General features: G+C 39.1%; 2 protein-coding genes across 4 annotated transcripts; one reads left to right on the top strand and one right to left on the bottom strand.

The window, feature by feature from the left end:
- Positions 1 to 471: 471 nt before the first annotated feature.
- On the bottom strand, positions 472 to 4,474 carry LOC112720139 (uncharacterized). 3 transcript variants are annotated; one of them, XM_025770969.3, is made up of 9 exons: positions 4,075 to 4,474; positions 2,569 to 2,773; positions 2,398 to 2,481; positions 2,180 to 2,260; positions 1,923 to 2,062; positions 1,716 to 1,833; positions 1,568 to 1,619; positions 1,101 to 1,163; positions 472 to 1,022 (listed from the first exon to the last, which is right to left on the bottom strand). In XM_025770969.3, exons 2-9 carry the CDS (start codon positions 2,628 to 2,630, stop codon positions 945 to 947), a joined length of 678 nt encoding a protein of 225 aa, XP_025626754.1. In that variant the 5' UTR covers positions 2,631 to 2,773; positions 4,075 to 4,474; the 3' UTR covers positions 472 to 944. The 3 variants fall into 3 exon arrangements, with proteins under 3 accessions (XP_025626754.1, XP_025626752.1, XP_072062518.1); XM_025770967.2 differs by having other exon boundaries at positions 4,071 to 4,466; XM_072206417.1 differs by having other exon boundaries at positions 2,569 to 3,878; positions 4,071 to 4,461.
- Positions 4,475 to 16,151: 11,677 nt separating this feature from the next.
- Positions 16,152 to 16,856, top strand: LOC112720922 (uncharacterized). The gene has a single exon (XM_025772016.1). It carries the CDS (start codon positions 16,152 to 16,154, stop codon positions 16,854 to 16,856), a length of 705 nt encoding a protein of 234 aa, XP_025627801.1.
- The last annotated feature ends 7,484 nt before the right edge of the window (positions 16,857 to 24,340 follow it).

The following is a 24,340-nucleotide window of genomic DNA, read 5'->3' as shown; positions in this document are numbered from 1 at the left end:
CCCTGTATATTACTTACTTCCTCTTCTACTCCGACTGCTCCTTGGTCCTTCCGCAAGTGCTGGATTTAAGCTTTAGAAATTGAGAGTGATGATTCCCAAACACATAAAAAGAGTAGACTCACAAATATGTTTTTTTTTTATATATATTAATTCCTTACTTTATTATTTTACAATTTTTTTCCTATTTTAAAAATATTTTCCCCGCTCTTCAACCGTAACGCAACCCCAACAATAACCATCGTGCACCCTTTTGCTACCAACATTGCCACGCTCCTCACACCACCGTCGTCCCAACCCCAACCACTAACACACCAAACTCTACTAAACCCAACCCCAATTCCAACCACCCCTCACTCCATCACCACCTACATCTAGCTTGTAGGATACAAATTTATATAGATGCAAATCAGCTAGACAGCTACGGTCCCTTGCCAACGAAAATTGGTAAATATTCCAGTAGCTGTGTCGAAGTTAAAGACAATGGTTTATACTTTATAGGCACTAGGCAAAAGTGCTTGGTTGGTCACAGGTGTTTTCCTTATGGCAACTTGCATCATTGCTATTCCAGATGAAACCACATTGACCACAATTCAAATAATAAGCTTTCTTACAAGATGGCTTGACTTGGAAAAGAACACACCCACCAAACAATTGCATGGTGACTGATGATTTGGTGTTGTTCTTGCTAGCTACTACCAATCTTCACTTCTTCATTTACAGTATAATACTATATCTGGATGACCCTCGCAGGATTGAGTGGCTATAAATAAGTGCCTCAGATTCCAATTGCGGAAGAAAACTTGAAGATAAGAAATCAAAATTGCCAAGACACTTTGGGATTGAGCTAGTATGTGTACTTGAGTTGAAATCATATCTTAAGTGGAGTTCATTCGATTAAGGCAACGGCAAATAAAATCACGGGAACACCAACAATTTTACGATTGTTAAATCCTCCTCCTGTTATCAACTCTTGCTTTCTTGGATGCAGATCCAGCTTGTGGATGCTCCCCACTGGCTTGAATCTGGATGAGAAAGTGAAATTATTTCTTGGAAGTGAAATAAAAGACATCAGAAACCTATTATGGAGTTGGATAAATCACCTTATCAAGCTTATCCCGGACAAGTCTCACTGTTTGATTCATGGAATCAGAAGGAAAATAATCCTGTTCATCATGGAATTTATTAGTACGAGGTAATAATAGATGTCAAGCAAGTATTATTTCTTTACATATAACACCATAGTCCATAGTCAGCAAAGATTAATATGTCCAATAACATGGCTATAATATATCATCATCCGCTGGGCCAGGGCCTAACAGGCTGCAAAAATATTACAAACGCGAAAAATGATTTTCCAATAGAAAACATAAGATGCCAAGAGTTTAACAAAATGGTGCTGGGGAATGAAGATAGATTTGTTCCAATTTGTCTTGAGTAATAATGGTATTAAAGATAAAACAATTTAACTTCAAAATGCTCGTAAAGAAATTCTAGCAAGGAAAAGTTTGATTCATTCCTACAAATGCTTTTCTGTCAAATTAAGGTGAACACAAAAAAGGTGACAAACCTGATTAGAGGAGACTGTTGTTATTGGAAGATTTCCAACGTGTGAACTGCCTCTGGATTCAACATCCCAAGCAAAAAGAGAATCAATTATACAAGTTGCCATAACTTCAACTAGAATCATGCATAGGCAAACAGAGACCACAACTTACCTTTCATTATGATCCAAATGTGCCGACACGAAACTGGTATTTGAGGAAACAGCAACTACCTCACTCTTGCTCATAGTTTTCGAGCTTGAGGGCGCTCCAATCTCTTTGGATCTTCTAGCTGATATCAATATCATGAAGAACACACATACAAAGTAATTACAACAGTTAATACAACAAGCAACACCAAACCTTAAACCCTAAACTTACGGTTTAGTCGTGCCAAAACCTCTCTTCTTCTCCCCTCTAACTTATCCTTTGTGTCAGAGAGCGTCTCAAATTGGGGAGCATATGAAACTTGCAGTCGATTCCCAAGGAAAACAAAATCATCCAATTTTCTTTTAGCAAACCTGAAACAATTAAATGTGGTAGAGTACTAAACACAGTCAAAAATCAAATAAAATGCAAATGCATATGCACAGTTCTACTCAAAGCTCATGATATGAATGAAAGAGAGAGAGAAGAACCTGGCATTGCTGAAAAGACGGAATTTGATCCAATAGACATCAGTGAATGGCTCACAGTCCTCCGCATCCATTGGCTTACACCTAAACCAACATAAATAAATAAAAAATCATTCAAATAAAATAAAAGAAAATACATTTATAAAGAAAGTGAAATTGAGGATGAGGAACAGAGGAAGGAGAACAAAAGGAGTGAGCAATTCAAGAAGTGATGAACTCACTCTTCTACTTCTCCATAGGATGAAAACAATTGTTTTAGATCATCTCCGCAGCCCAACGACGGAACATTCCTTACAATCAAATACCTGCACCTTCCAAATATGATTGTTGTTAATTTATGCATGATGTGAGAGGTGAATTTGAAAGGGAGTAGAAGGGTAAGGGATAGAGACCGAGATTCATCGCAAACAGTGTAGACACGAATGGCAGGGGAATCATCTTTGTAACGCGGCATGGAAAGCAAAAACGAAATTCGTTATTTCAGTTACGGCAAATGACAGTTTTGCTCTGGGAGTGGTTCAACTGGTGGGTCAGTGGATGAACCGGTTGACCCAGAATAATCAATTGTCCAGAGATTAATCAAGAAAAAGAAAACACCTGAAAATTAAAGTTATAATGCAAAGGCTCAAATTATGACTTATTTGTTTTTCAAGGAAATATGTTCCATTGGAAAATAAACTGATGTAGCAGCATTCCAATATATTTTTTTTTTTTTGTGAACATGAACATTCCTCTAGAAAAGCCTAAGTCACATCCATAGCAAAAAATACACATTGATTTTAAGCATATTCTATAAGTCAAACTTATAAAAATAGGAACATAGAATAAGGTGGCAACATTTTGATGCAGTCCAAACAAGCCACTCTAACCACTTCAACTTCTTCCAAGTGTGCCGACTTGTGATTATGTTTTTATATGCCATAATATTTCTTCTACGGTCACTTTCTCTTTTTTTTTTTTGTGGCTTAAAGTCACTCACAGAAACCCAACGAGGGTGGTGAGGAGCAAAATAACTACAACAACCAGCAGCAACAAGACGAAAAGATACAACCAAAACAAGAATACAAAACGTTAATCAATCAACACAACAAAATAACTAGTAATCACTCCTCACAAAAAAATCCACTAGCTACTGGCACGAAACAAAACAGCTTCAATGATCAATTATCCTGCCTTCCCTGCCTCGTTTCCAAGACTCCATATAAAACGAAATCAGCCTTTTCATCTCCTCCACATTCAAAGATTCATTGTTGAATATTTTCTTGTTTCTAGTTTTCCATACAGTACAGTAACTCTTTTTTGCACCTTTTAGCATCTTTGTTCTAAACATGCAAAGGAAAACAAAAGGACCAAAGAATAGAACATAGAAGACCCTTCCTGAATGAAAAACAAGACAAATATAATGAAAAAACTTCAACTCATTAAAATTTCATGTTGAAACTTAAAATTGCTAGAATCTTCCCATTTTCTCTCTTTTTAATAAAACAAACTCTTATGTATCACTACTGAACTCCAAATCAAACTATTGCAAAGTGATTAATCCACTGAGGAAATTAGAGTGCTACACAACACCAGAAGAGAGACCCTTTTATTGAATCTTCATCATTTGATCATCAAGCTAGGAGACAAATTTTGTAGTGTTAAATGAAAATATCTTCTCCTCTATTATCTCTCTCAGTTTCTCCAACTTTAGTATACAAGCCTCAAGAAAGGAAAAAAGAACAAAGAGAACAACAAATTAAATCAATTAGTTTTATATACAAGTACAATTCATCTCAATCTATTACAAATTAAATCAATCAGTTCTACATACAAATACAATCAGCATCAATACATTAAAACAGCAAAAATCCAGTATAAAAAATTAATAAGAATAACTAAAAAAAAAACTCACCTACAGCAGAAGCAGAAAGCCAGAAACGGAGTCAGAGACGATTTTCCAACTTGGGGTCGTCGCCGTGTTGCACCGTTGCAGAGCAAGCCGCCGGCGAGAGAGGGAAGAGCTTCGGCGGAGGCAGAGCTTCGAAGAGGAGCAGAGCAGAGCCTGCAAAGGAGCCAACACGATGGCCACTGAGGAAGCAGAGGCAGACGAGGCACGAGGCGGAGGCAGAGACAGACGAGGCACGGCGGAGCCAAGGCGGCCGGGACGACACAGACGGAGGAGGCAGAGGCGAGCAAACACTGACGGTGCGGGGACGAGGCAGAGGAGCCGGCGAGGAGAGTAATAAGTAACGAACTCTGACCGTGCGGTGAGTGAGGTAGAGAGGTGAGAATGAGTGTTGAATGTGCCGCTGAATTAGGGTTTTTTACTTTTTTTGTGAGCAATATTAGGGCCAGCAATTTTTGTGATTAGTAGTTATTAAATAGCCATTAATAATGATTTAATGGTGTGAGATTGGTGTGAGATTTCATTCCATGGCTCACCTTTCTCTGCTAGTTACCTTGCCAAAATTCAATAAAATTGCTGGCCCTAGATTTTTCTTTTTTTTTCTCTCTTTTTTTATATTTTTAATTCATAAACCAAAACAGCGTCGGTTGTTGGAGGTTTTAAAAAACTTAAAAAATTTGACCCGGTCCAGTTTCTAAAAAATCGGTTGGGTCATCGGTTTTCTGAAATCTGAACGGTTCAAAACGGTTTCTCATCAGTTCTGTTGCAAGTCTGATCCTATTAGCAACCGGTCCGGTTTAGTGGCTGGTTGACTAATTTTCTGGTTCGACTAAGTGGGTCGGTTCAATTTTTACAAAACAATTCTTAAAATGGTTCTTAAAATTGGGGATTTTTTTTCGGAATAAAATAAAAAAAAAACATTTTCTCAAACAAAATTTTTGAACTTTAATTTTTCAAATACGATTTTTTTTCATTTAGGGTAAGTTCGCCGCATCCCTGGCGAACTTCAAGTTGAGTTCGCCATACTATATAAGCGTAGGGCTATGATTATTTGTCACTTTCATTCCAAATCTCTCCTCTAAATCCACTTTGTTTCCTTCTTCACTTGTGATATTCAGATTCTTCTGTACAATATTTTCTGTCTTTCGACGTCCGTGAAGTTCGTTATCCACTATATCGTCAGTTTCAAGTCAGTGTATATTATGTTAGTTAGAGTTACTATTTTCATGTTAGTTAGAGTTATTGTTTAGTGTTTACATGTTAGAGTTACAGAGTTACTGGCATGGCTGTACCGCCAGATGTATCGTGTCACGGAGCATGACCAGCGCAATTTGGGTGGTTGTGTGAGTTTGTTGCTCTCCTGGGCCTATCAACATATTCCGCTGCTACGGCCCGATGGATTTAATACTCGTTGATTTCCACTGGTTGAGAGGTATTATTCGTTTTTGTACTTTTATTTATTAAATTCATTAATTCTTGAATGAAATTGAGCAATAATGTGCAATCATTCACGGTATTATAGGGGGGTTGCATACCGGCCAGATAATGCCAGGGGCGAGCACTTCAAATAGCCACAGTCACACTTACCTTCATCAAGTAGCACTTGGTAATTCTGTTGCTTGGACCACACACAACCGCTAACTCTTCAACCGTGAAGGTAGTCCTCGACCGATTAAACTGGTAAACACTCATAGTGTTGACGTGCTTCGAAATGAATTATATGGCCTTCATCAACGTCTGTGAGAATTCAGCACCGACTTTAAGTTGGGCAAGGGCCTCTAAACCCTTCCTAGCAAAAAGTTCACCCAAACGGAAATAACTTGACTTAACAAGAGCCATGATTGGCAAATTACAAGAATCCTTTATGACAGCGTTAATGCACTCCGAGATATTTGTCGTCATGTGACCAACTGACGACCCTCATCCGCACACAGAGCGATTTGTGTGTCACCGTAGTATTTCATCTCTTCTTCCTCGTCACCATTATCAGGAATTTCTGTTGGTTCATCATCAACATTGTCTCTGTCATCGGGGTTAACTTCATACTGATCAATCATCGGATCCCTGATAGCAGAACCCTCATGACTTTCAACATTCTCTTCCATCATGTCAGCACTACCAACTTCAACGTTAGACCCCTCTTGACTACCTTCAGGTGGCATATTTAGATCGATCATTGTCCTTCCAATATTCTGTCTAATAGCTCCATTTAACGGACTATCATTGACAGTATCTGTAGATGATCCTCGTCCATCCAACTCAATGAAGAACACGAATAATTTCAACAGATGAACATTTATCCATCAGTTGTGCCACAACCTTATAAGACGTACGTCCCGGTCGTCACGTAACCAATACCTAATTCAAAAAAACAGAAACATTTATCAAAACCGTGGTCTAATAAACATACTAACAACAAAGCCAAGCCAACTGTGACATACCTTTTATAAAATAAATTGTCATCTATTTCTGTTGGATATCTGTAGTAAATTTTTTCATTCTTTTCGTATGTTGCTGCCCGACGGAATGCAATATCATATTCTTCAACGCTGTTAGACTGTTGACTTCCATGTCATATATGTAGTTATCAGTTGTCCAGACCTAAAAACAATAGAACCTTCTTCATCATACACTATTTCACCATCATAATGAATGCATAACCATGGATTCATTGACATTATAGAGAAAAATGCCAAGAATGAGAATGAAAGTGGAGAAAGATATTGTGATTTTGAACTCTGTTCTCCAGTAGAGATGCTTTTATTTTGGAAATTCTGAAGTTCGCCGAGGTGCAGCGAACTCTATATAAATTATAGAGTTTGCCGGGGATGCGGCGAACTTGTCCTAAATACAAAAAAAATGTATTCAGAAAATTAAAGTTCAAAAATTTTATTTGGGGAAATAATTTTTTTTTATTTTGAAAAAAAAAATCTTAAAATTGGCGTCCTGCACTAACATTGTCCCTAGAATTTCAAGCAGGAGAATGAAGAGAGCAAAAAAAGAGGGAAAAGAGGGCATTTTGGTTTTTGGTTTTGTTTACATGCAGATCCAAGCAAGGTTGTGGGTGTGGCAATGGCTGTGGGGCCTATGGCGATAGAGGTTTGACGCAAATATAGGGGAATATTGGTGGATTATACTCGACTCGGTCCGAAAACATTTAATCCAGATCCAAAGAGAATGGTTTTCAAGTCCGAAAAAAAAAGGAGAATGGTTTTTTTTTGTGACTTAAAAGAAAATAAATAACAACAAAGAAAGAAATAAAAATAAACAAGAAAATGCTTAAGAAAGATAGTCTCGCTAAATACTACTCTCAAACTCCTTCCAAGGCAACGGAAACTCCACTTGAGAAGAAAGGGTTCTCATTGCAGTCTTTGCCATGAAGTCTGCTACTGTGTTTATATCTCTCAAGATCAACCGGAGATCAGCACGCTTTTTCAAGACATGATATCTCGGATTTTTAACACCAAAGGATCAATAAAATCAGAGCAATCCTGTAAATTATTGACAATAGTAAAGGTCTCCACACAGTCTGTCTCACATATAATGTCTCTTTGTCCCAAGTCTCATGCTAAAAGAAAGCCTCTCCAAATAGCAAACAACTCTCGTTGGAAAATACTACGACTCTCAATTGTTCCCAGACAGCCTTGTTGCCACCTTCCCTTCCAATCTCTGCTAACACAAGCAAAACCAACCCAATAACCATTGCTAAGATAGCTAGCATCACAATTAATCTTAAAGGTACCCACTGAGGGAGGAATCCAAGAGCCATTAATGGTGGAGGGGATAGACAGTCGTTGCAACTCAAAAATATTCCGGAGCTCCTTTTCCAAGGACAAAACCATACCAATCACCTTGTCTATGGTCCAATGCTCGTGAGGATGAAAGATCTCATTATTCCTCGAACTCCAAATCCACCAGAGACCAGAAAAGAATCTAAAGGGGTGCTATTTGCTATTATGTACGAACCAACTCATCAAATCCACTGGTTGACCGGAGATCCCCAAAGCTTGCCAAACTAGCTGGGCTTTTGAACAATCCCGAATGCAACGTAAAACTGATTCTTGACCTGAGAAACATTGTGGACAGCTATCCGTGTGCGAAATGCCCCTCCTAAAACGAAATGCATCAGTAGGAAGAGCCTCCTGAAGACATAGCCAGGCCAAAAGTTTGTGCTTTTCCGGAACATGTTGACGCCAAAGCCAAAGCCAATTACCTATATCCTCCCAACTAAACATCTTTTTACTGAGTCACAAATAACCACTACGAGTATCATAAACCTTTGAAGCCGCACCAGTCCAACACCAACCGACCTTTGAACCAGTTTGAACATCTGGGTTGTAAGAGTTAATGTTGCTCTGCAGAGACTGATTCAGAGGAGAATAGATATTCTCAAGGTTCCACTGTCCAGATGACCAAAGGTCCAAGATCCTGAAATCCGAATCAGAAATGTGAACATAATCCATCTCATGACACAGTCGCCCCTCTCTTATCCATTTAGAAAACCAAAAGTTCTGTTCCAAATCCCAATGCACCAAATAAAACCTTCATTCAGGATATCCCAAGCTCGACATATACTCTTCCAAACATAAGATCCTCTTCCTCGAGACCGACTGAAACAATCATCCTTAGAAGAATGGTATTTCTCCATCAACAGTTGAACCCATAGCTTGTCAGGATGGTAAAAAAGTTGTCAAACTAGCTTTCCAAGAAGAGCAATATCAGCACAAAAAGGATCTCTAATTCCCAAACCCCCAAACTTCTTAGGGGTAACCAACACCTTCCAATTAACTATATTCAGGCCTCTACCATCAGTTTGACCCTTCCATAGAAAGTTTCGCATCATGGATTCTATCTTATTATTTTCCTCTTTAGGGAAGAGAGATACTTGCATGCGGTAAGTAGAAATCGCAGTCACTACCGAATTGAGCAAACAGAGTCTGCCCGCCTTATTAAGTAATCTCCCTTTTCAGCTGGCTGGCCTTCCCCGAATCTTGTCCAGAACATTGTTGAAAGTTGCGCGTGTCATCGAGAGTGATTAAGGTTCACCCCTAAATATTTGCCCAAGTTTTGGACGAATCTGATGGAGGACACTCCAGTGAAAATCTCTTTTCTTGTCGCCGAAACATTCCTGGAGCATAGTGCTTTAGATTTTTCCACATTAACCTTCATCCCAGAGGCTCTACAGAAAATTTCGAAAGCTACCATCACAGTTTGAACTTGCTGTTTTTCGACTTTACAGAAAAGAAGCAAATCATCGACAAACATCAAATGAAAAATTCTTGGACCCCCTCTAGAAATCGCAATCGGCTTCCACAAGCCCCTATCAACTTGTTGATTAATAGAACATGACAATCTCTCCATATACAACACAAACAGATACGGTGATATAGGATCTCCTTGCCTAAGACCCCTACTCGGAGTGAAGCTATTTAATCTATCCCCATTCCAGAGGATAGACAGTGAGGAAGCAGTGACACAACGCATAATCAGATTGACTGTCGGAGGAGAAAAGCCAAAACTCACAAGGGGTTGTTTCAGAAACCCCCAATCCACTCTTCGTACGCTTTTTCCTTCATGGAAACTGGGTTTTCTACCTTCGGAATAAGAACCACAAGAGTTTCCATCATCCTTGGATCCATATCCAAACCAGAAAACGCATGACGAACCATAGTCCAAACATCAAAACCAACAATCTCCCAGTATTCTTTAAAGAAGAAAGCCTGAAATCTATCAGGGCCCGGCGCCTTAAAAGAATGCATACTGAAAACAGCCAACTTAACTTCTTCCAGAGTAACTGGCGCTGTGAGACTACAACAAGCTTCATCATTCAAGGAAGGTAGCGGCACATCACCAAGACAACCTAAATCTACATCCTCTGACTGGCAGAATAGGCGTTTATAAAAGGATTCAAATTCCCTTCTAAGGACCTCCGGATTCGTTTCCCACACCCCATCTTGAAGAAAGAGACCATGAATCTTATTATGATTTCTCCGCACAAGAGTCTGGACATGAAAGAACTTGGTATTTCTATCCTCGAATTCTACCCACTGCTCTCTGGATTTCTGAAACCACAGAAGTTCCTCCTGCACAAGCGTGTTATTAAATTCCTCAATCAGCTGTTGTTCTTTTTGCTGCATAGACAAATCTTCCATTACTTCTAGTCGCTTCTGAAGGAAATTAATCTGTCTCTCCAATTTGCATTTCCTAACGAAAATGTTGCCGAACACTTTAGAATTAAACTCTAAAGAGTTCTTCTACACTTTTGAAAGCTTGCCATGCATCTCTCTGTAGCCAGCCTGCCATGACTGATTCACAATATATAGGTAAAAAAGTAATAAATTTGGATAGATAGGAATGATAAAAAAAATCGCGAAAAAGCAAATACCCATGAGGAATATCTACGACGGCAAGAGAAACAGAAAACTGCAAAATTTCCATTGGACAGGACCCGCACCCACAAATAAATGCGACAAAGACAAAGGTATAAGTATCCATTTCATAGAGACCCGTTATATCCCCGTGAAGGTAATTTTATTATAGAGAAAATATAGAGAAATATTGATAATTGTAAATAATATGAACAATGAATTAAAAAAGAAGGTAAAATTAAAATTAAAAATTAGATCATTAATTAATTATTTAATTTTAGATTTTAAGATTTGAAAAATTAGGATTAGTATTTAAACACACACTACGTACGGTTATTCCTAATCTCATCATAACCTTCTATACACGCCCAACACTCGCCGTCATCGTTCTCCGGTCCTCACCTAGCGCCGATGCACCCCCGCCGGCCATACCGACGCTGTCGTAGCCTCTCGCCGACACCACCAAAGCCTCACCTGACGCCGCTGTCCCTCCATGGCAAAGGCAGATCCCTCCGCACCCGCACCCGCACTCGTGCATCCCCTTTGCCGCTACACCCGCTCCAACGGCTCAAGAGGCACGTGACCGCCAGGGTGCACCGATCTTTCACCACCATAGAAGGGAATCGCCTACCATCATCCTCATTGGTGGCCGCAGCCAATAGTTGTCAAACCATTGAAAGAATAACAGTAGTGTTAGTCATTACGTCATTTTTACAACAACAAGCTTTTGAGGTAGTTTTCGATCCGATAAAGATTCTATTGGGTGGATCCTGCGACGAAGAAAATACAAGCAAGCCAAAGCATGTGTTCAGCAAGAAGGTTATATTCTATGATTGGTCCTTATTGGATTTTTGGGATTTTTGGGACATTGTGTGTATTTGTTTGCTGGAGCACAGATGCCACTCTTTGCACTCGGAATCTCACATGCTCTTGTATCATACTATATGGATTGGGATACCATCAAACATAAAGTCAAGAAAATTGCTTTCCTCTTAAGCGGATGATTATTTTAATTCTTATGTAGATGGTTATTTGATTGGATTGAGTTTAGTTATATATAATTAAAATATGTTAGTTGTTCAATTTATTAAGTATGCAGATGATTATTTTTATCATTAAGTGAATGGTTATTTTCACTAGAGGTGAGTGACGCCAGCGACAGTGTGTGGCAAATCAAGCAGCGATGGTAGAGCATTTGGAAGAGAAGCTGGTACTTTGGTAAATTAAGGTATAATGAATGGTTAAAATTTGTAAATTACTAAATGAAATTTTTTAGTTGAGTAATTTGGGTGGAATATATTTTTTTTTTTTAAATTTTATTGGGCAACTTTTTAATCTATTGTTTACATTATTTAAATTTTTCGTTGTCTACCCAACGAAACCATTAACCTCATTTATATTAGTATTTTATTATGTTTGAAACTATTTTTATGGTTTTTTTTTTTCAATTTATATGTTGATTATGTTAAATTGTGTTTAGATTGCGTTATATTATGTTAAATTGTATTGAATGTGTTATTTTTTGTATTAATTTATTTTTTAAACGAAGACTTGTGACAAAAGACAGAACATGAGATTTTTTTAAAACGAAGATGAGAAATAGGAGAGATGTACCCGTCCTACAGACACCAGTTATCATCCATAAATATAGAGTCCTTTTTTTTTTCCAATCATATAGTAGATTAGTTTTAGAAATTCTTTAATTAAAAAAAATCACATTATAAAAATAAAAAGTAATGCTTTTCAAATTCTAGTTCAAACATTCTTAGATATTTTCATCTCAATTTTTAATTTAGATGGCAAATCAAGATCAATAACATCTAGTAGGATAGAAATTGTGAACTTATGGTTTTTAAATTCATCAGCATTAAATAAAAAAAAAGTTGGATTTTAACCATTTAAATGAAGATTTTTATAAAATTGTGAATTCCAACAAGAATTTAAAATTTTTAAATAAGGAAATAACATGTCAACCTTATTTATTCTTTGAAACCTCTTCACTATTTCTTTTCTAGTCTTCATAAGTTGTTTGATAAAAAAAATTATTGCAAATTTGTGTCACAATCCACAATACACAACACACAAATAAATAGTTCAGTAAGTTAAATAATACAAATGAATTGATTCTAAAATTCAAAATCTAAGACCTTATCCACAAAATTTAGCATTGCCATCTCTGGAGTAAGCTAGGCTTGTCCATGGCTTTCAAAGCATCATTCTGAGCCAAAATACTTTGTAAACTAATGAAATTGACAGTAGAGTTGAATGACATATTTTTCGTCCAACTATAAACTTTTTCATCAAATACAATACATAACAATGATTATATTTATATTTTGTAATCATTGAAGCATAAGATTCGACCTCATTTACTTCTTTCAACTTCTCAATATTCTAACTAGCTTTTATATTATCCTACTTCTTCTCCTATTCACCACAGTTATTCATGCCAATTTTCACTTCTAATAGCTTATTTTCTTTCTTCTCTTATCATTTTATTATTTTGCCACATTATTATTAAATATTTTTTGAGAAAAATATTTTTTGGATTTTCTTGAAGAACAAGACTAAGGACAAAAAGAGTTAAAGCAGTATAATTTTAAACGGCTTAAAACTAAAGGAAAGTGAGAAATTGAGATGTTGAGATTGACTTTGCATGAAAGTAAAATATCAAAAATTAACTGTTGCAATTTTTTTACTAAAGAAATAATTTTCATTTATTAAAAAATTTATCAAACGGTATTTACAGATAATAGTAAAAAGTATTAGTTTTACAACTAAAAAAGAAGATAAATATCTCTTATGTTAAACTATAAACTGAGAGAATGTAAAGTATTCGATCATTAAGAATCTTAACAGGTAGAAACAAAGATAAAACATGATCTCTTTTGTTTTCAAATCTACATAGATGTGTTATAATACAATGAAATAATTTTTTTTTCTTCCAAAGAGTACATCTAAACACTTTGCTAGTATGTAAAAATTTCCATGAATAAAAAGTTTCATTCTTACCATCTTCATTTTAAATCTGGAGAACTTGTATAACCAAAGACAAAACGTTCATAAAAGGAGATATTTATACCACAAATAAGAGAAAATTAATCACTAGAGAGTTATTGAAAACTATATCTTCAAATAGTGACTAAACACAGAAATGGAAGGACAATGGAAAGTAGGGAGAAAGAAAAGGGAAAGGAAGGAGTAGGTTGAGAAAGGAAGGAGGGAAGAAACATATTTGTGGAAATGGAATCCCTTCCGTGTAATCTAAGATAACATTTAGCAATCTTTCAGCTTTATGAAGATGAACGGGAGAGAACGGGATAAAGGGGGAAATGGCAGGGGAGGCAGAACCAGAGGCATTCACCCGCAAGAGAAGGATCATAGGATATGGAATCGTGAGGAATACCAACGACTGGAAAATGATTCGTTCTCGGTGTTCGTGGATAATTTACCTGAGAGTATCTCAAGGAGAGAATTATATCACTTGTTTTGTTGGACGGGACGAATTAACGACATATATCTTTCTCGTAAACGGAAGAGTGGAATGGTCTATATCTTTGCTTTTGTTCGATACACGACAAAAGGTGGTGCTATGAAGGCTATTGCAGAGATGAACCGTTGGAAAATACGGGATAAAGTAATCAACGTGGTTGAAGCAAAGTTTTGAAGACCATCTCAGGCAAAGGTAGAACCGAGGAGAGTGGTGCTCTCAGGCAAGCCTATCGGAGAGACAGGGGGCTCCCATTATGGGAATGGTGATACTAGTGACCACGTGGTTGCGGAACAGCTGCTGCGGGACCAGAAGGAAACTGGAACGGGGGGTGGCGATATGAAAAGGATTGAGGTGCCAATAGTAGACTCCAATCTGGATTGGTTGGTGCGGAGCTTAGTGGGAAAAACTCTAAAACCGTTGAACCTGGGGGCGATGAAGGAGAGGGTGTGTAAACATATGCCTCATATTGTGGATGTCCGAGAGATCGGAGCGTCGAAAGTTCTGATAACCTTTGATACAGTAGAGCATGCTGGCGAAGCATTTACATTCAAGATGGACACATTATTGAACTATTTTAACAGCATCGGGCGTTGGGAGGAATCGGAACGCTGCATCACTAGCAGAGTGTGGTTGGAGTGCTCTGGAATCCCTCTACATGCATGGTCGCCGGACACGCTTAAAAAGATAGGAGAACAATGGGGAGAAGTGCTTCAGTGTGATGCGATGCCAGATAAAGGTACATCGTTTACAGCTGGGAGACTGCTAGTTGAGACGGATGTGTTTGATGAAATTCGAGAATGGTTGCAACTTGCTGTTGGGAATAATGTCTTTGGAGTCTTCGTGAAGGAGGTGGGCGCTCAGGGAGGTGGTGAGGACACCGAGGGAGGAGGTCTCCGGGTCCGGGCTGAGAATATAGTGTTAGAAGCCCCCGGCAAGGTCCGGGAGAAGGCGGTGGAGAAGTGGGATCCGGCAGCGACACTGATCACCGGAAATACTACGGTGGATGAATCGGAGGAGGACAGAATAGTAATTAGAGAGGTGATTTTGAATGATCTGAATGTTGATTATTTGAATTTCAAAAAGGTGAGTCAGGTACCAGATTCAGTTAGTAGTACCAAGGACAACGGGGATGAGTTTGTTAAAGGAGTTGAGGGGTTTACTGAGGATGAGTCGGAAAGAACGGTTTCGCAGGTGTGTGGACCTGGGAGAGGGGAGGTACCTGTAGCATGTGTTAGACCGTGTGGGGTATACCGTGTGGGTCCAGTGGGAAGCCAGGATGGGAGGGATGTGGGGGCATGGATTGGGCTTCCATTCAGCTGGCCCAACAGCTTCCAAAGGTGGAATTGGATTGGGGGATACGTACAAGGGGTATTGGGTGAGAAGGGAAGAGGCTGGGCTCGTTAATGGGCTAGAGGTTGAGTTGGGCTCGAATTGGAGGATGGGTTCAAGGGAGTTTGGACCGGTCACCCTTGGAGATGGGAGCGGGTCAGGGGGTCCGGTGTTACGCCAGTCTTCGCGTGGGTTGAGTGCAACGGCGCCTAGGGATGATGCACGAGGAGGGCCTGGGTACTCCGAGGAGGTGGCTGCCGGGAAGGGAGGAGCGACGCCCAAAGCTTGGTCTCCGGTGGCGGCTATGAACCACGAACTGCAGAAGGAGGTGGAGGGCATTGGTCTGACTACGGGGGAGGCAGTAGAGTGCGCGAGTGGGAGTGGGTTGCATGGGGGGTTGTCCGCCGGAGGGGAAGTACAGCGGCAGCCGCAGGAAGTCCAGGAAAGGGGCAGTCCGGACATGGTTGATGGGAAACGGGGTGCCACTATGAGCTTGGGACGGGAGGCAGGGAAGGGGAGGAATTTGGACGTAAACAGCAATGCGGCGGGGAACATGCCGGCTATGCCTGACGGTGGGGCAGGGAAGGAAACAGAAACAAGGGGTCAGACAGAGGGGGAAGGATACAAGAAGTCACAGGCTGAGCAGATACAAGAAAATCAGGCAACTTGGGCACTGGCAGTGGAATCGGGTGCGGTCTTGTATGATGACGAAGTTGATATTATGGGGATCTTGCAAGCCCAAAATGAAGAAATAGCGGCGAAGCGGAGACTGGCGAAGCAAAAAGAAAAGGCAAGAAGGAGTCGTCCAAAGAATAAGAACAAGGTGAGTAAAAACTTGTTTAAATGATTGTGAGTTGTTGGAACATTAGGGGGTTGAGGGGGGATGGAAAGTTGAGCATGGTGAAATCTTTGAAGAATAAATACAACTTGAACATGTTAGGATTAATTGAAACAAAAAGGGAAATACTTACAAAATATGATGTTGCACGGCTTTGGGGAATTAGTACTGCTGGGTGGGACTTTGTGGAGTCTATAGGATCGGCTGGGGGACTGTTATTGATGTGGGATGATGGAGTGTTTAAAGTACATAATAGATATAAAGGTGAGCGTTGGCTATGTGTGGAAGGCGTGTTAACCAGGGCCAACTTCCCCTGTGCTTTTTGTTTGGTGTACGGGGCGCATGGGAGGGAGGCGAAGAAGGTGGTGTGGGAAGAGCTAAGCTATGTGGCAGGTTTGTGTCAGGTCCCATTCTGCTTTTTAGGGGACTTTAATGAAATCTTACATGTGGAGGATCGAAAAGGGGGGGCTAGTTTGCCGGCATCAGCAGAAGAGTTTAAGAGTTGGGTGCATGACATGCAATTGCTGGATTTGTCTCTTACGGATCGAAAGTATACATGGTTTAGGGGACGATCATGTAGTCAGATTGATAGGGTGTTGGTCAATATTGAGTGGACTGAGCGGTTTCTGGATATTCGGCTGAAAGGGGGCCCAAGGGGGTTGTCAGATCATTACCCATTGATTTTGGAAGGTACAAGGTTAGGCGGGGGCCCTAGACCATTCAGAAGTCTGGATGCTTGGTTCACGCATGAGGACTTTCTGTGAATGGTGAAGAATGAATGGAGAAATTTGGGAGAGGCCCAATTCACATGTAAACTGAGAGCGCTAACAGTTCCACTGCGAAAATGGCACCAGGAAAACTTCAGGGACATGGATAAGAAACTCCAGCAGTTTGAGGAGGAGATCACAAGGCTGGACAGGTTGGTGAGTGATGGGATCTATGATGGTACGACAGAGGCTAGACGGAAGGCGCTCGTGAGATTTTGTGAAAAATAGTACATTCGAAAGGAAATCCACTGGAAATAGATGTCTCGCTCCAAACATGCTGCCAATATGGATAAGAATACCAGATACTTCCATAACATTGCTTCAGCCAGAAGACGGAATAACAGGATAGATGCTCTGATGGTACAGGGAAGACTTGTGCGGAATCCGGCGAGAATAAAAGTTGTAATTAGGAAGTTCTACAAGGATTTATATCGCCAGGAATATGTTCCACGGATTGGAGTAAGGGACGGTCTGGTGAAGAAAATCCAGCAAGAGGAGGCTGAAGCGTTGGAAGTGATGCCGTCAGAAGAAGAAATCAGGGAGGCAGTGTGGGATTGCGAATCTTCCAAGGCACCAGGGTGTGATGGGTATAATATGAACTTCATCAAGAAATGTTGGGAAGATATTGGGCCGAAATTCATAGCAGCGGTGCTGGGGTTCTTTCAAAGTGCTAAGATGCCAACGGATGTGAATGTAACATGGGTGACTTTAGCCCCAAAGTTTGAAGGTGCAAAGGAGGTGAAGGACTTTCGGCCAATTAGCATGGTGGGATGTGTGTATAAAGTAATTTCGAAAGTATTGGTGTGAAGGATGCGAGCGGTCATGCCAGGGTTGGTCGGAGAGACACAGACAGCGTTTGTGAAAGGAAGGAAAATTCATGATGGTGCACTCATAGCCTGCGAGACGGTTCATTGGTTGAAGACACGGAAAAAGTCAGCAGCTATTATCAAATTGGATTTTCAAAAAGCTTATGACAGAGTCAGATGGAGTTTTGTGGATGTTGTGCTTCAGAAAATGGGCTTTGGCCAAAGGTGGAGGAATTGGGTGAAGGAATGTGTTACTACGGCTACTATGGCAATCCTTGTGAACGGGTCACCATCCAAGCCTTTCAAGATGGAGAGGGGACTAAGGCAAGGGGACCCACTTTCTCCACTCCTGTTTGTACTAGTAGTGGACGTTTTGCATAGGATGGTAGGGGAAGCTGTGAGAAATGGACGTATTGCTCCACTGTTGGTAGGGGGAGATCATATTGAACTGTCACATCTACAGTTTGCGGATGATACAATTTTGTTTTGCCCGCCGGAGTCTGAAACAATTGTAAACTATAAGAGGCTGTTGCGATGTTTTGAGTTGATGTCCGGATTGAGCATCAATTTTGATAAATCAAGTCTGATCTCGGTAAACTGTGAGCAGGGTTGGATTGATCATGCATGTCGACTACTGGGTTGCCAGCAAGCAGCGTTACCGGTTAGATACTTGGGAATTTCTCTAGGAGCGAATCCGCGCCTAGTGAAGACTTGGAAACCAATCATCGATAAGGTGGAACAGAAGCTTACTTTATGGAAAGCAAAGGTGTTAAATAAAGCGGGTAAGCTGGTACTTATCAAATTGGTATTGAATAGCCTCCCCATATATTACCTAAGTCTGTACAGGATACCGAAGACTGTGGTGGATAGGATTATAGCATTACAAAGGAATTTTATATGGTGCAAGGAGGACGGTAACTCTGGTATACCTTTGGTCAAGTGGGAGTTGGTCCAGGCCCCAAAGAAAGCGGGAGGATTGGGGGTTGGTGATGCAGTGTTGCGGAATACAGCGCTCTTATTTAAGTGGTGGTGGCGGTTTTCCAAGGAAGATTGCCCCCTGTGGAAGAAGATTGTATGTTCCTGTAACAAGATGAACCCGGATGTAATGCTTCCAACTCAATCGGTACCAGTTAGAGGAGGGCCTTGGAGAGACATTTGTCAACTGAATATCAAAGACTCGCGGGTTCGTGATAAAGTGGTTAGTGGCCTGGCAATGGAAGTAGGCAATGGCAGGAAAACCCGGTTTTGGGAAGATCCCTGGGTTCAGGATGGTGCCCTGAAAGTAAGTTTTCCAAGACTCTTCTCTATTTCAAGTCAACAGGGGTTTTTCATTGCGGATTGCGGATTTTGGAATGGGTTAGAGTGGATATGGAATTTTCAATGGAGGAGGGAGATGTTTCAATGGGAGCTGGAACTTCTCCGTCAGCTTCATGAGAGGTTAAGGCCGGTGCAGCTGTCAGCTGGACGCGAGGACAACGTGATGTGGAAGTTGGATCATAAAGGTGTTTTTTCTACGAAATCCGTTATACAGGTCTTACAATCGGAAACGTTGACGGATGAAATCACAAGCTATAGCTTTACAAGTACAATTTGGAAAGGCTTTGTACCTCCGAGGATTGAGCTTTTTGGGTGGTTTGTGCTAGTAGGAAGAGTTAACACTAAGGAGAGGTTGACTAGACTAGGAGTTAACATTCAGAGTGATAGCAATTGTGTGCTGTGTACCAAGGCAATCGAATCGGATGAGCATCTATTTCTTCGGTGTGAGGTAACTTGGCAGGTGTGGTGTCATTGGGTGCGGTTGTTTCGGCGGGAGTGGGTCATTCCTGGAACCATTAAAGAGCTGTTTGAGAATTGGAGTGGCATGCACAATAGACAACAAGGGCAGAAGATGTGGATGATAGCATTCTTTGCAGTGATATGGAACATGTGGATGGAACGTAATGCACGAATCTTTAATAATACCAGGGCAAGCATTGAGGTAATTCAAACAAGGACGGTGTTGAGCTTCACAGAGTGGTATGGTGGGGATCCGGTGTGAGACTATTGGCAGTCCTGGATTGCCAGGAGCGTGGGGTGTTATGGGTGTTACTATGTATGTCTATGCTCTTTTTATGTATGCTCCACTTTAATGTGTTGAGCTTCCTTTATTTAAAAAAAAAAAGGAAGGAGGGAAGAGAGAGAAAACCGAAAAAAGATAAAAAAAAGGTAGAGGCATGAACAGGAATATGGAGAAAAACGAGAGAAAGAAGAAAGGTGAAAAAAAAAGAGAAAAAAAAAAGCAAAAAAAAGAGGGCAATTGCTGTCAGGACTAGGACGATGGTGACAATCCTCCGACATCGAAGATCTTGTTAAACTTGTTGAAAAACTTTTTGAAAGAGAAAAAAGAGAGGCAGTGGCTTAAAATTTCTTTAACCAAACCTACAAGGTTAATCTTTTTTAATTTCACACAAATAAGATATAGGATTCTTTTATAATTATTTTTTATATAAGTATTGGTAGCCCTCTCAATAAGAGGGACACAAATTCTTTGTTTATCTAGTAAATATTAAAGTTGCGAGAATCAATTCGGTCAATAAATTAGTTAAGTGACAGATTTAATGGTTTAATGGTCTAATCATGATTGAATCGATTTAATTAAATATAAAATTATTAAAATATAATATAAGCTTTCAACTACTTAAATTCAATGATTTATAAACAATAAATTTCAAAATTTCACAACCCACGTAATAATTTATCTATATTTTTCATTAAAATTTAAAATTTAAATTCAAACATCAAAATTAATAACAAAAAAAATTAAAATACAGATAAATGATAACATAAAATGCTAAATCCACATTAAATCAACAATAAAAAACAATGACAATAATTAGAAAAAATTCACTCAATTCAATGCTAAATTGCTAAATGGAAATGGCTATAACTCATGTTTATCCATTTTCTTTCTTTAATATTTTGGATTTCAAAAAGTATTAAGATAAGGATTTAACTAATTTATATTTTAAGGATATATTTTAAAAATATAATAATAAAAATTTTTATTTTTTTATATATTCAGTATATTGAAAACATAAAAATATTAATTTTTATAAAATACTTTTTTTTATGATATGTTTAACTTATACCCTTAACACACAAGTTATCAAAACCATGGCTTCACTAAATTTATGCTATTCTATTGAATATAATGGAACAAATTAATTGCACCGCAAATAATGGCTCTGATTGTTCATTCAACGAGCATGATAATTACATGCACTGCAAATTAATGGCTCATTCAATTTGAGTAAACGGAAAATTAATATCAATTCCTAAGGGGGTGACAAAGCAACACACATGCCATCCTTCTCAGATAAACGAGACATGGACACAACATAAAAATTAACAACTAACACAAATAACAACTACAAGGTAATGAAGAAGTCACTAATGGCGACACCGACGCGAGTGCTAACTGTAGAGGTGAGCGGCGATGAGGTGAGTGATCACAAGCAGAGATGGCGACAATCTGGACGGAGATGACGACAACAGTGCAATGCAGGCTGCGGGAAAAGTGAGTGACACCAGCGACAACGATTGCAAAGTTGGCCGACGGAGACAAGCAGGTGAGAGGTGTGAAAGTGGCTGGACTTTGCTGTTGCGGTCTATGGCTATTGCAAAGATCTTAGGTGGAGGTGGGTAATGTCGTATGGGAAGTATTGCCTTTTAAAATTACTTATTTTTAAATCGTCTAAGACGTGAAAATCGATATTGGTTCACCCAAGTCACCGGTTAATCACTGATTCGACTTATTTTCGCAAAGCTTCACAACTAACAGGTTTTTTGATAAAACTGAACCAATCGAAGGATTTTTTTCATAGGATTAAAATTTTTAAGCTAAGAATCCTCATAAATGTGAATCTGGTTACCTTTACCAACCCTCCAAATTAGACCTTTTTCTAAAATTTTCTTTCCTTCTAACAAACTTCTCCAGGCTCATAACGGATTATGTCCTGTTGAAGCTTTTATATATTCTGCTGAGTAGTGAATTAGGCTTTGTAAGAATACTCCAACCCTGCTTGGCTAGCATAGTCATATTAAAGGCCTTTAGATCTTTAAAATCTATTTCACCTTACATCTTATCCCTGCAGACAATGTCCCACCTTATCCATTGCAGTTTCCTTTCACTTCCTCATTGTCCCCACCAATATCTCATCGGATTCCTCTGAATTTCTTCTAGGAGTGAGTCAGAAAGTCGAAAACAGCCCAGAGTGTATATTCGAACAGCAGTGGTCACCCACTAACCGAAAGTAAGGACATCTTTCATGTCTGTAACTTCCGTTCCCCCTTGTCCTTAATATAATTAAAAGTCTATTTTTTGGACCTACGAATAATTGCTGGCAGCCCAAGATATTTATCTTGGTTACCCAGATGAGGAATATGGAGTATTTGTGATAAGGTATCTCGATTTTGTGTAGTAGTATTTTTGCTGAAGAAGAGGGAGGATTTGTTAAGATTAATGGTCGGACCACTTAGTTCACTATAGGTATTCAACACTTCAATCATCTTCTAACATTCAGTAGCATTTGCCTTACAAAAAAGGATAGAGTCATTTGCAAAGAATAGGTGGCTAATTGTTAGACATCTGTTATTCAGTCTTAATCCCTTGAAATAACTTTTCTATTCTTCTTTGTGGAGCAGTTGGAAAACCCTTTCTGTACAGATTAGGAAAAGATAGGAAAAAGGGGACCGCCTTGTCTCAATCTCCTACATGGCTTAAAGAAACCATGTGGTTAACCATCCAAAATAACATATTTGGATACTATCATAACACACTCCTTCATCTAGTCAATCAATTTCTTGCAAAACTCCATTTTCTTTATTATTTCCCAAACAAAGCACCACTCCTCTATATCATACACCTTACTCATGTCTAATTTCAACGCTAGTTCCTGATCCCCATAACTTCTGTTTTTGAGAAAATACAATAGCTCATGAGCAATCAATATGTTGTCAAGTAAATGCTCAAAATGGTCTCTGAATTTCAAATTGCTACTCAATTTAGTCCCCTACTTTTAAAAATGACCAACTAAATCCCTAAAATCTCAAAACGTGCATCTCTGTTAGTCCCTCAGAAAAGTGCCGTCTAAACGTTGATGATGTGAAACGTGAAGTGGCATGTAGGGATTCCATGAAACGATGTTGTTGAGGGAGGGATGCCCTAAGTATATGAAAACGACGTTGTTCAACATCTTCTCCTCTTCGAATAAACTATTCCCACTGGTCCCTCCATTTCAACGTTTTCCACCAAAACCTCAAAGAAACATTTTCTTCTTCTCTGTCCGTTCGTTCTCCGATACTTTTCACTCTTATTTTCTCACCAGCGATCATCCTTGGAATCTATTCTCTCCGATCAGTGAAGGACTTATCGACGAAGCATCACTTTCGCATACTGCTGACGGTGAGAGGTAACATGTTGATCATTCTCTTCCATTTTTTGTATTCTGTTGAGGGTTCTTGGTACTTATGTGTAAATGAGTGGTTTAGAATGTTGTCATTGTATACATAAATGAGTGGTTTAGAATGTTGTCGTTGTTAGTGGCGTAAATGTTAGGGTTTATGGTTTCTAATCTGAACCTTCTAACTACTATGATCATAATGTGGTTTAAGTTATAGTCATTAGGAAGTAAATGTATGTGTTCTTATTATAACTATAGTGTTGATTTCTTGTTCCATGCAACATGGTTGTTTTGTTACAAAATGACTAATGTTCTCTATTTTTGCATTGTGTTGTAAACTTCAGATGCCTGATTGATTGAAACTTGTTTTTCACCATGGTAGAAAGTTTGAGATAGATCCTGTAAACCGGATAAATTAATAAATAATTAATTAATAAATTAATTATGAGTCAAAGAAAATATGAAATTAAATTTTATAATTTAAAGATGTAAAAATATTTAGAATATGAATTAAAATACTAATTTTAAAGATTTTGTCCTAAAATTGGGCCAACAGACTAAACTGGTTGAATTGGGCCACATTTGGGCCCAAGGCCCACACATAAACTCCCATAACTCAGCCAAGGATTAGCTCCACCCCTTTCTTCATTGAGACACATGGTCAGAAGAGAAGAAGAAGAGAGAACAAACCTAAGTACTATTCACTCCTCTCTTGTTTGGCTCATAACTTTCAATCCGGAGCTCCGATTGACGAGCCGTTTGTTGCCACACATTTGTCTCGCCAAACTCTTAAATTCTATTTGAAAAAAGTAGTATGTATCTCAGATTTCCGTGCCCAGTTCTCAACTCCTTTATTTTTTGCATTTTTTGGTTTGTTATTGAGAGATTTTTTATGATTTTGGTGGTTTATGTACAATCTAACATTGGATAATTATTGAATTTTACCCCAATCATTAATGGATAAGATAAGAAAATTCTAACCCTTGTAGTTTATCCAATTTTATGAACTCTAGTACTAGTCTTGAGGAATTATATGAATTAGATTGAAATTGTGTTGAATTTGGTGTTGAATCGGTGAATTGGAGTGAATGGGTTCAAGTTTTGGTGGCTGGAGCTCGTTGGAACTGATTCAGAGTCTTGGAAGCTTGAATTGTGGCATTTTGAGCTTAGGGAGGAATCGGTTAAGGTATGATTTTGATTTCTCATAGTTAATATTTAATATCACGTGAAAACT

The sequence above is a fragment of the Arachis hypogaea genome, chromosome 11 (genome assembly GCF_003086295.3).
Source record: "Arachis hypogaea cultivar Tifrunner chromosome 11, arahy.Tifrunner.gnm2.J5K5, whole genome shotgun sequence".
NCBI classification, from domain to species: domain Eukaryota; kingdom Viridiplantae; phylum Streptophyta; class Magnoliopsida; order Fabales; family Fabaceae; genus Arachis; species Arachis hypogaea.
This window is presented reverse-complemented; position numbering and strand designations above follow the sequence as displayed.

What these genes read in the sequence shown, in the direction of transcription:
- LOC112720139 (XM_025770969.3), bottom strand. Translation starts at nt 2,630, where the DNA reads ATGCCGCGTTACAAAGATGATTCCCCTGCCATTCGTGTCTACACTGTT. An exon ending in ACTGTTTGCGATGAATCTCG is followed by an intron (nt 2,482 to 2,568) that starts GTCTCTATCCCT and finishes TGGAAGGTGCAG; the next exon opens with GTATTTGATTGTAAGGAATG. An exon ending in GGTTTTGGCACGACTAAACC is followed by an intron (nt 1,834 to 1,922) that starts GTAAGTTTAGGG and finishes TATTGATATCAG; the next exon opens with CTAGAAGATCCAAAGAGATT.
- LOC112720922 (XM_025772016.1), top strand. Translation starts at nt 16,152, where the DNA reads ATGGTGAAATCTTTGAAGAATAAATACAACTTGAACATGTTAGGATTA.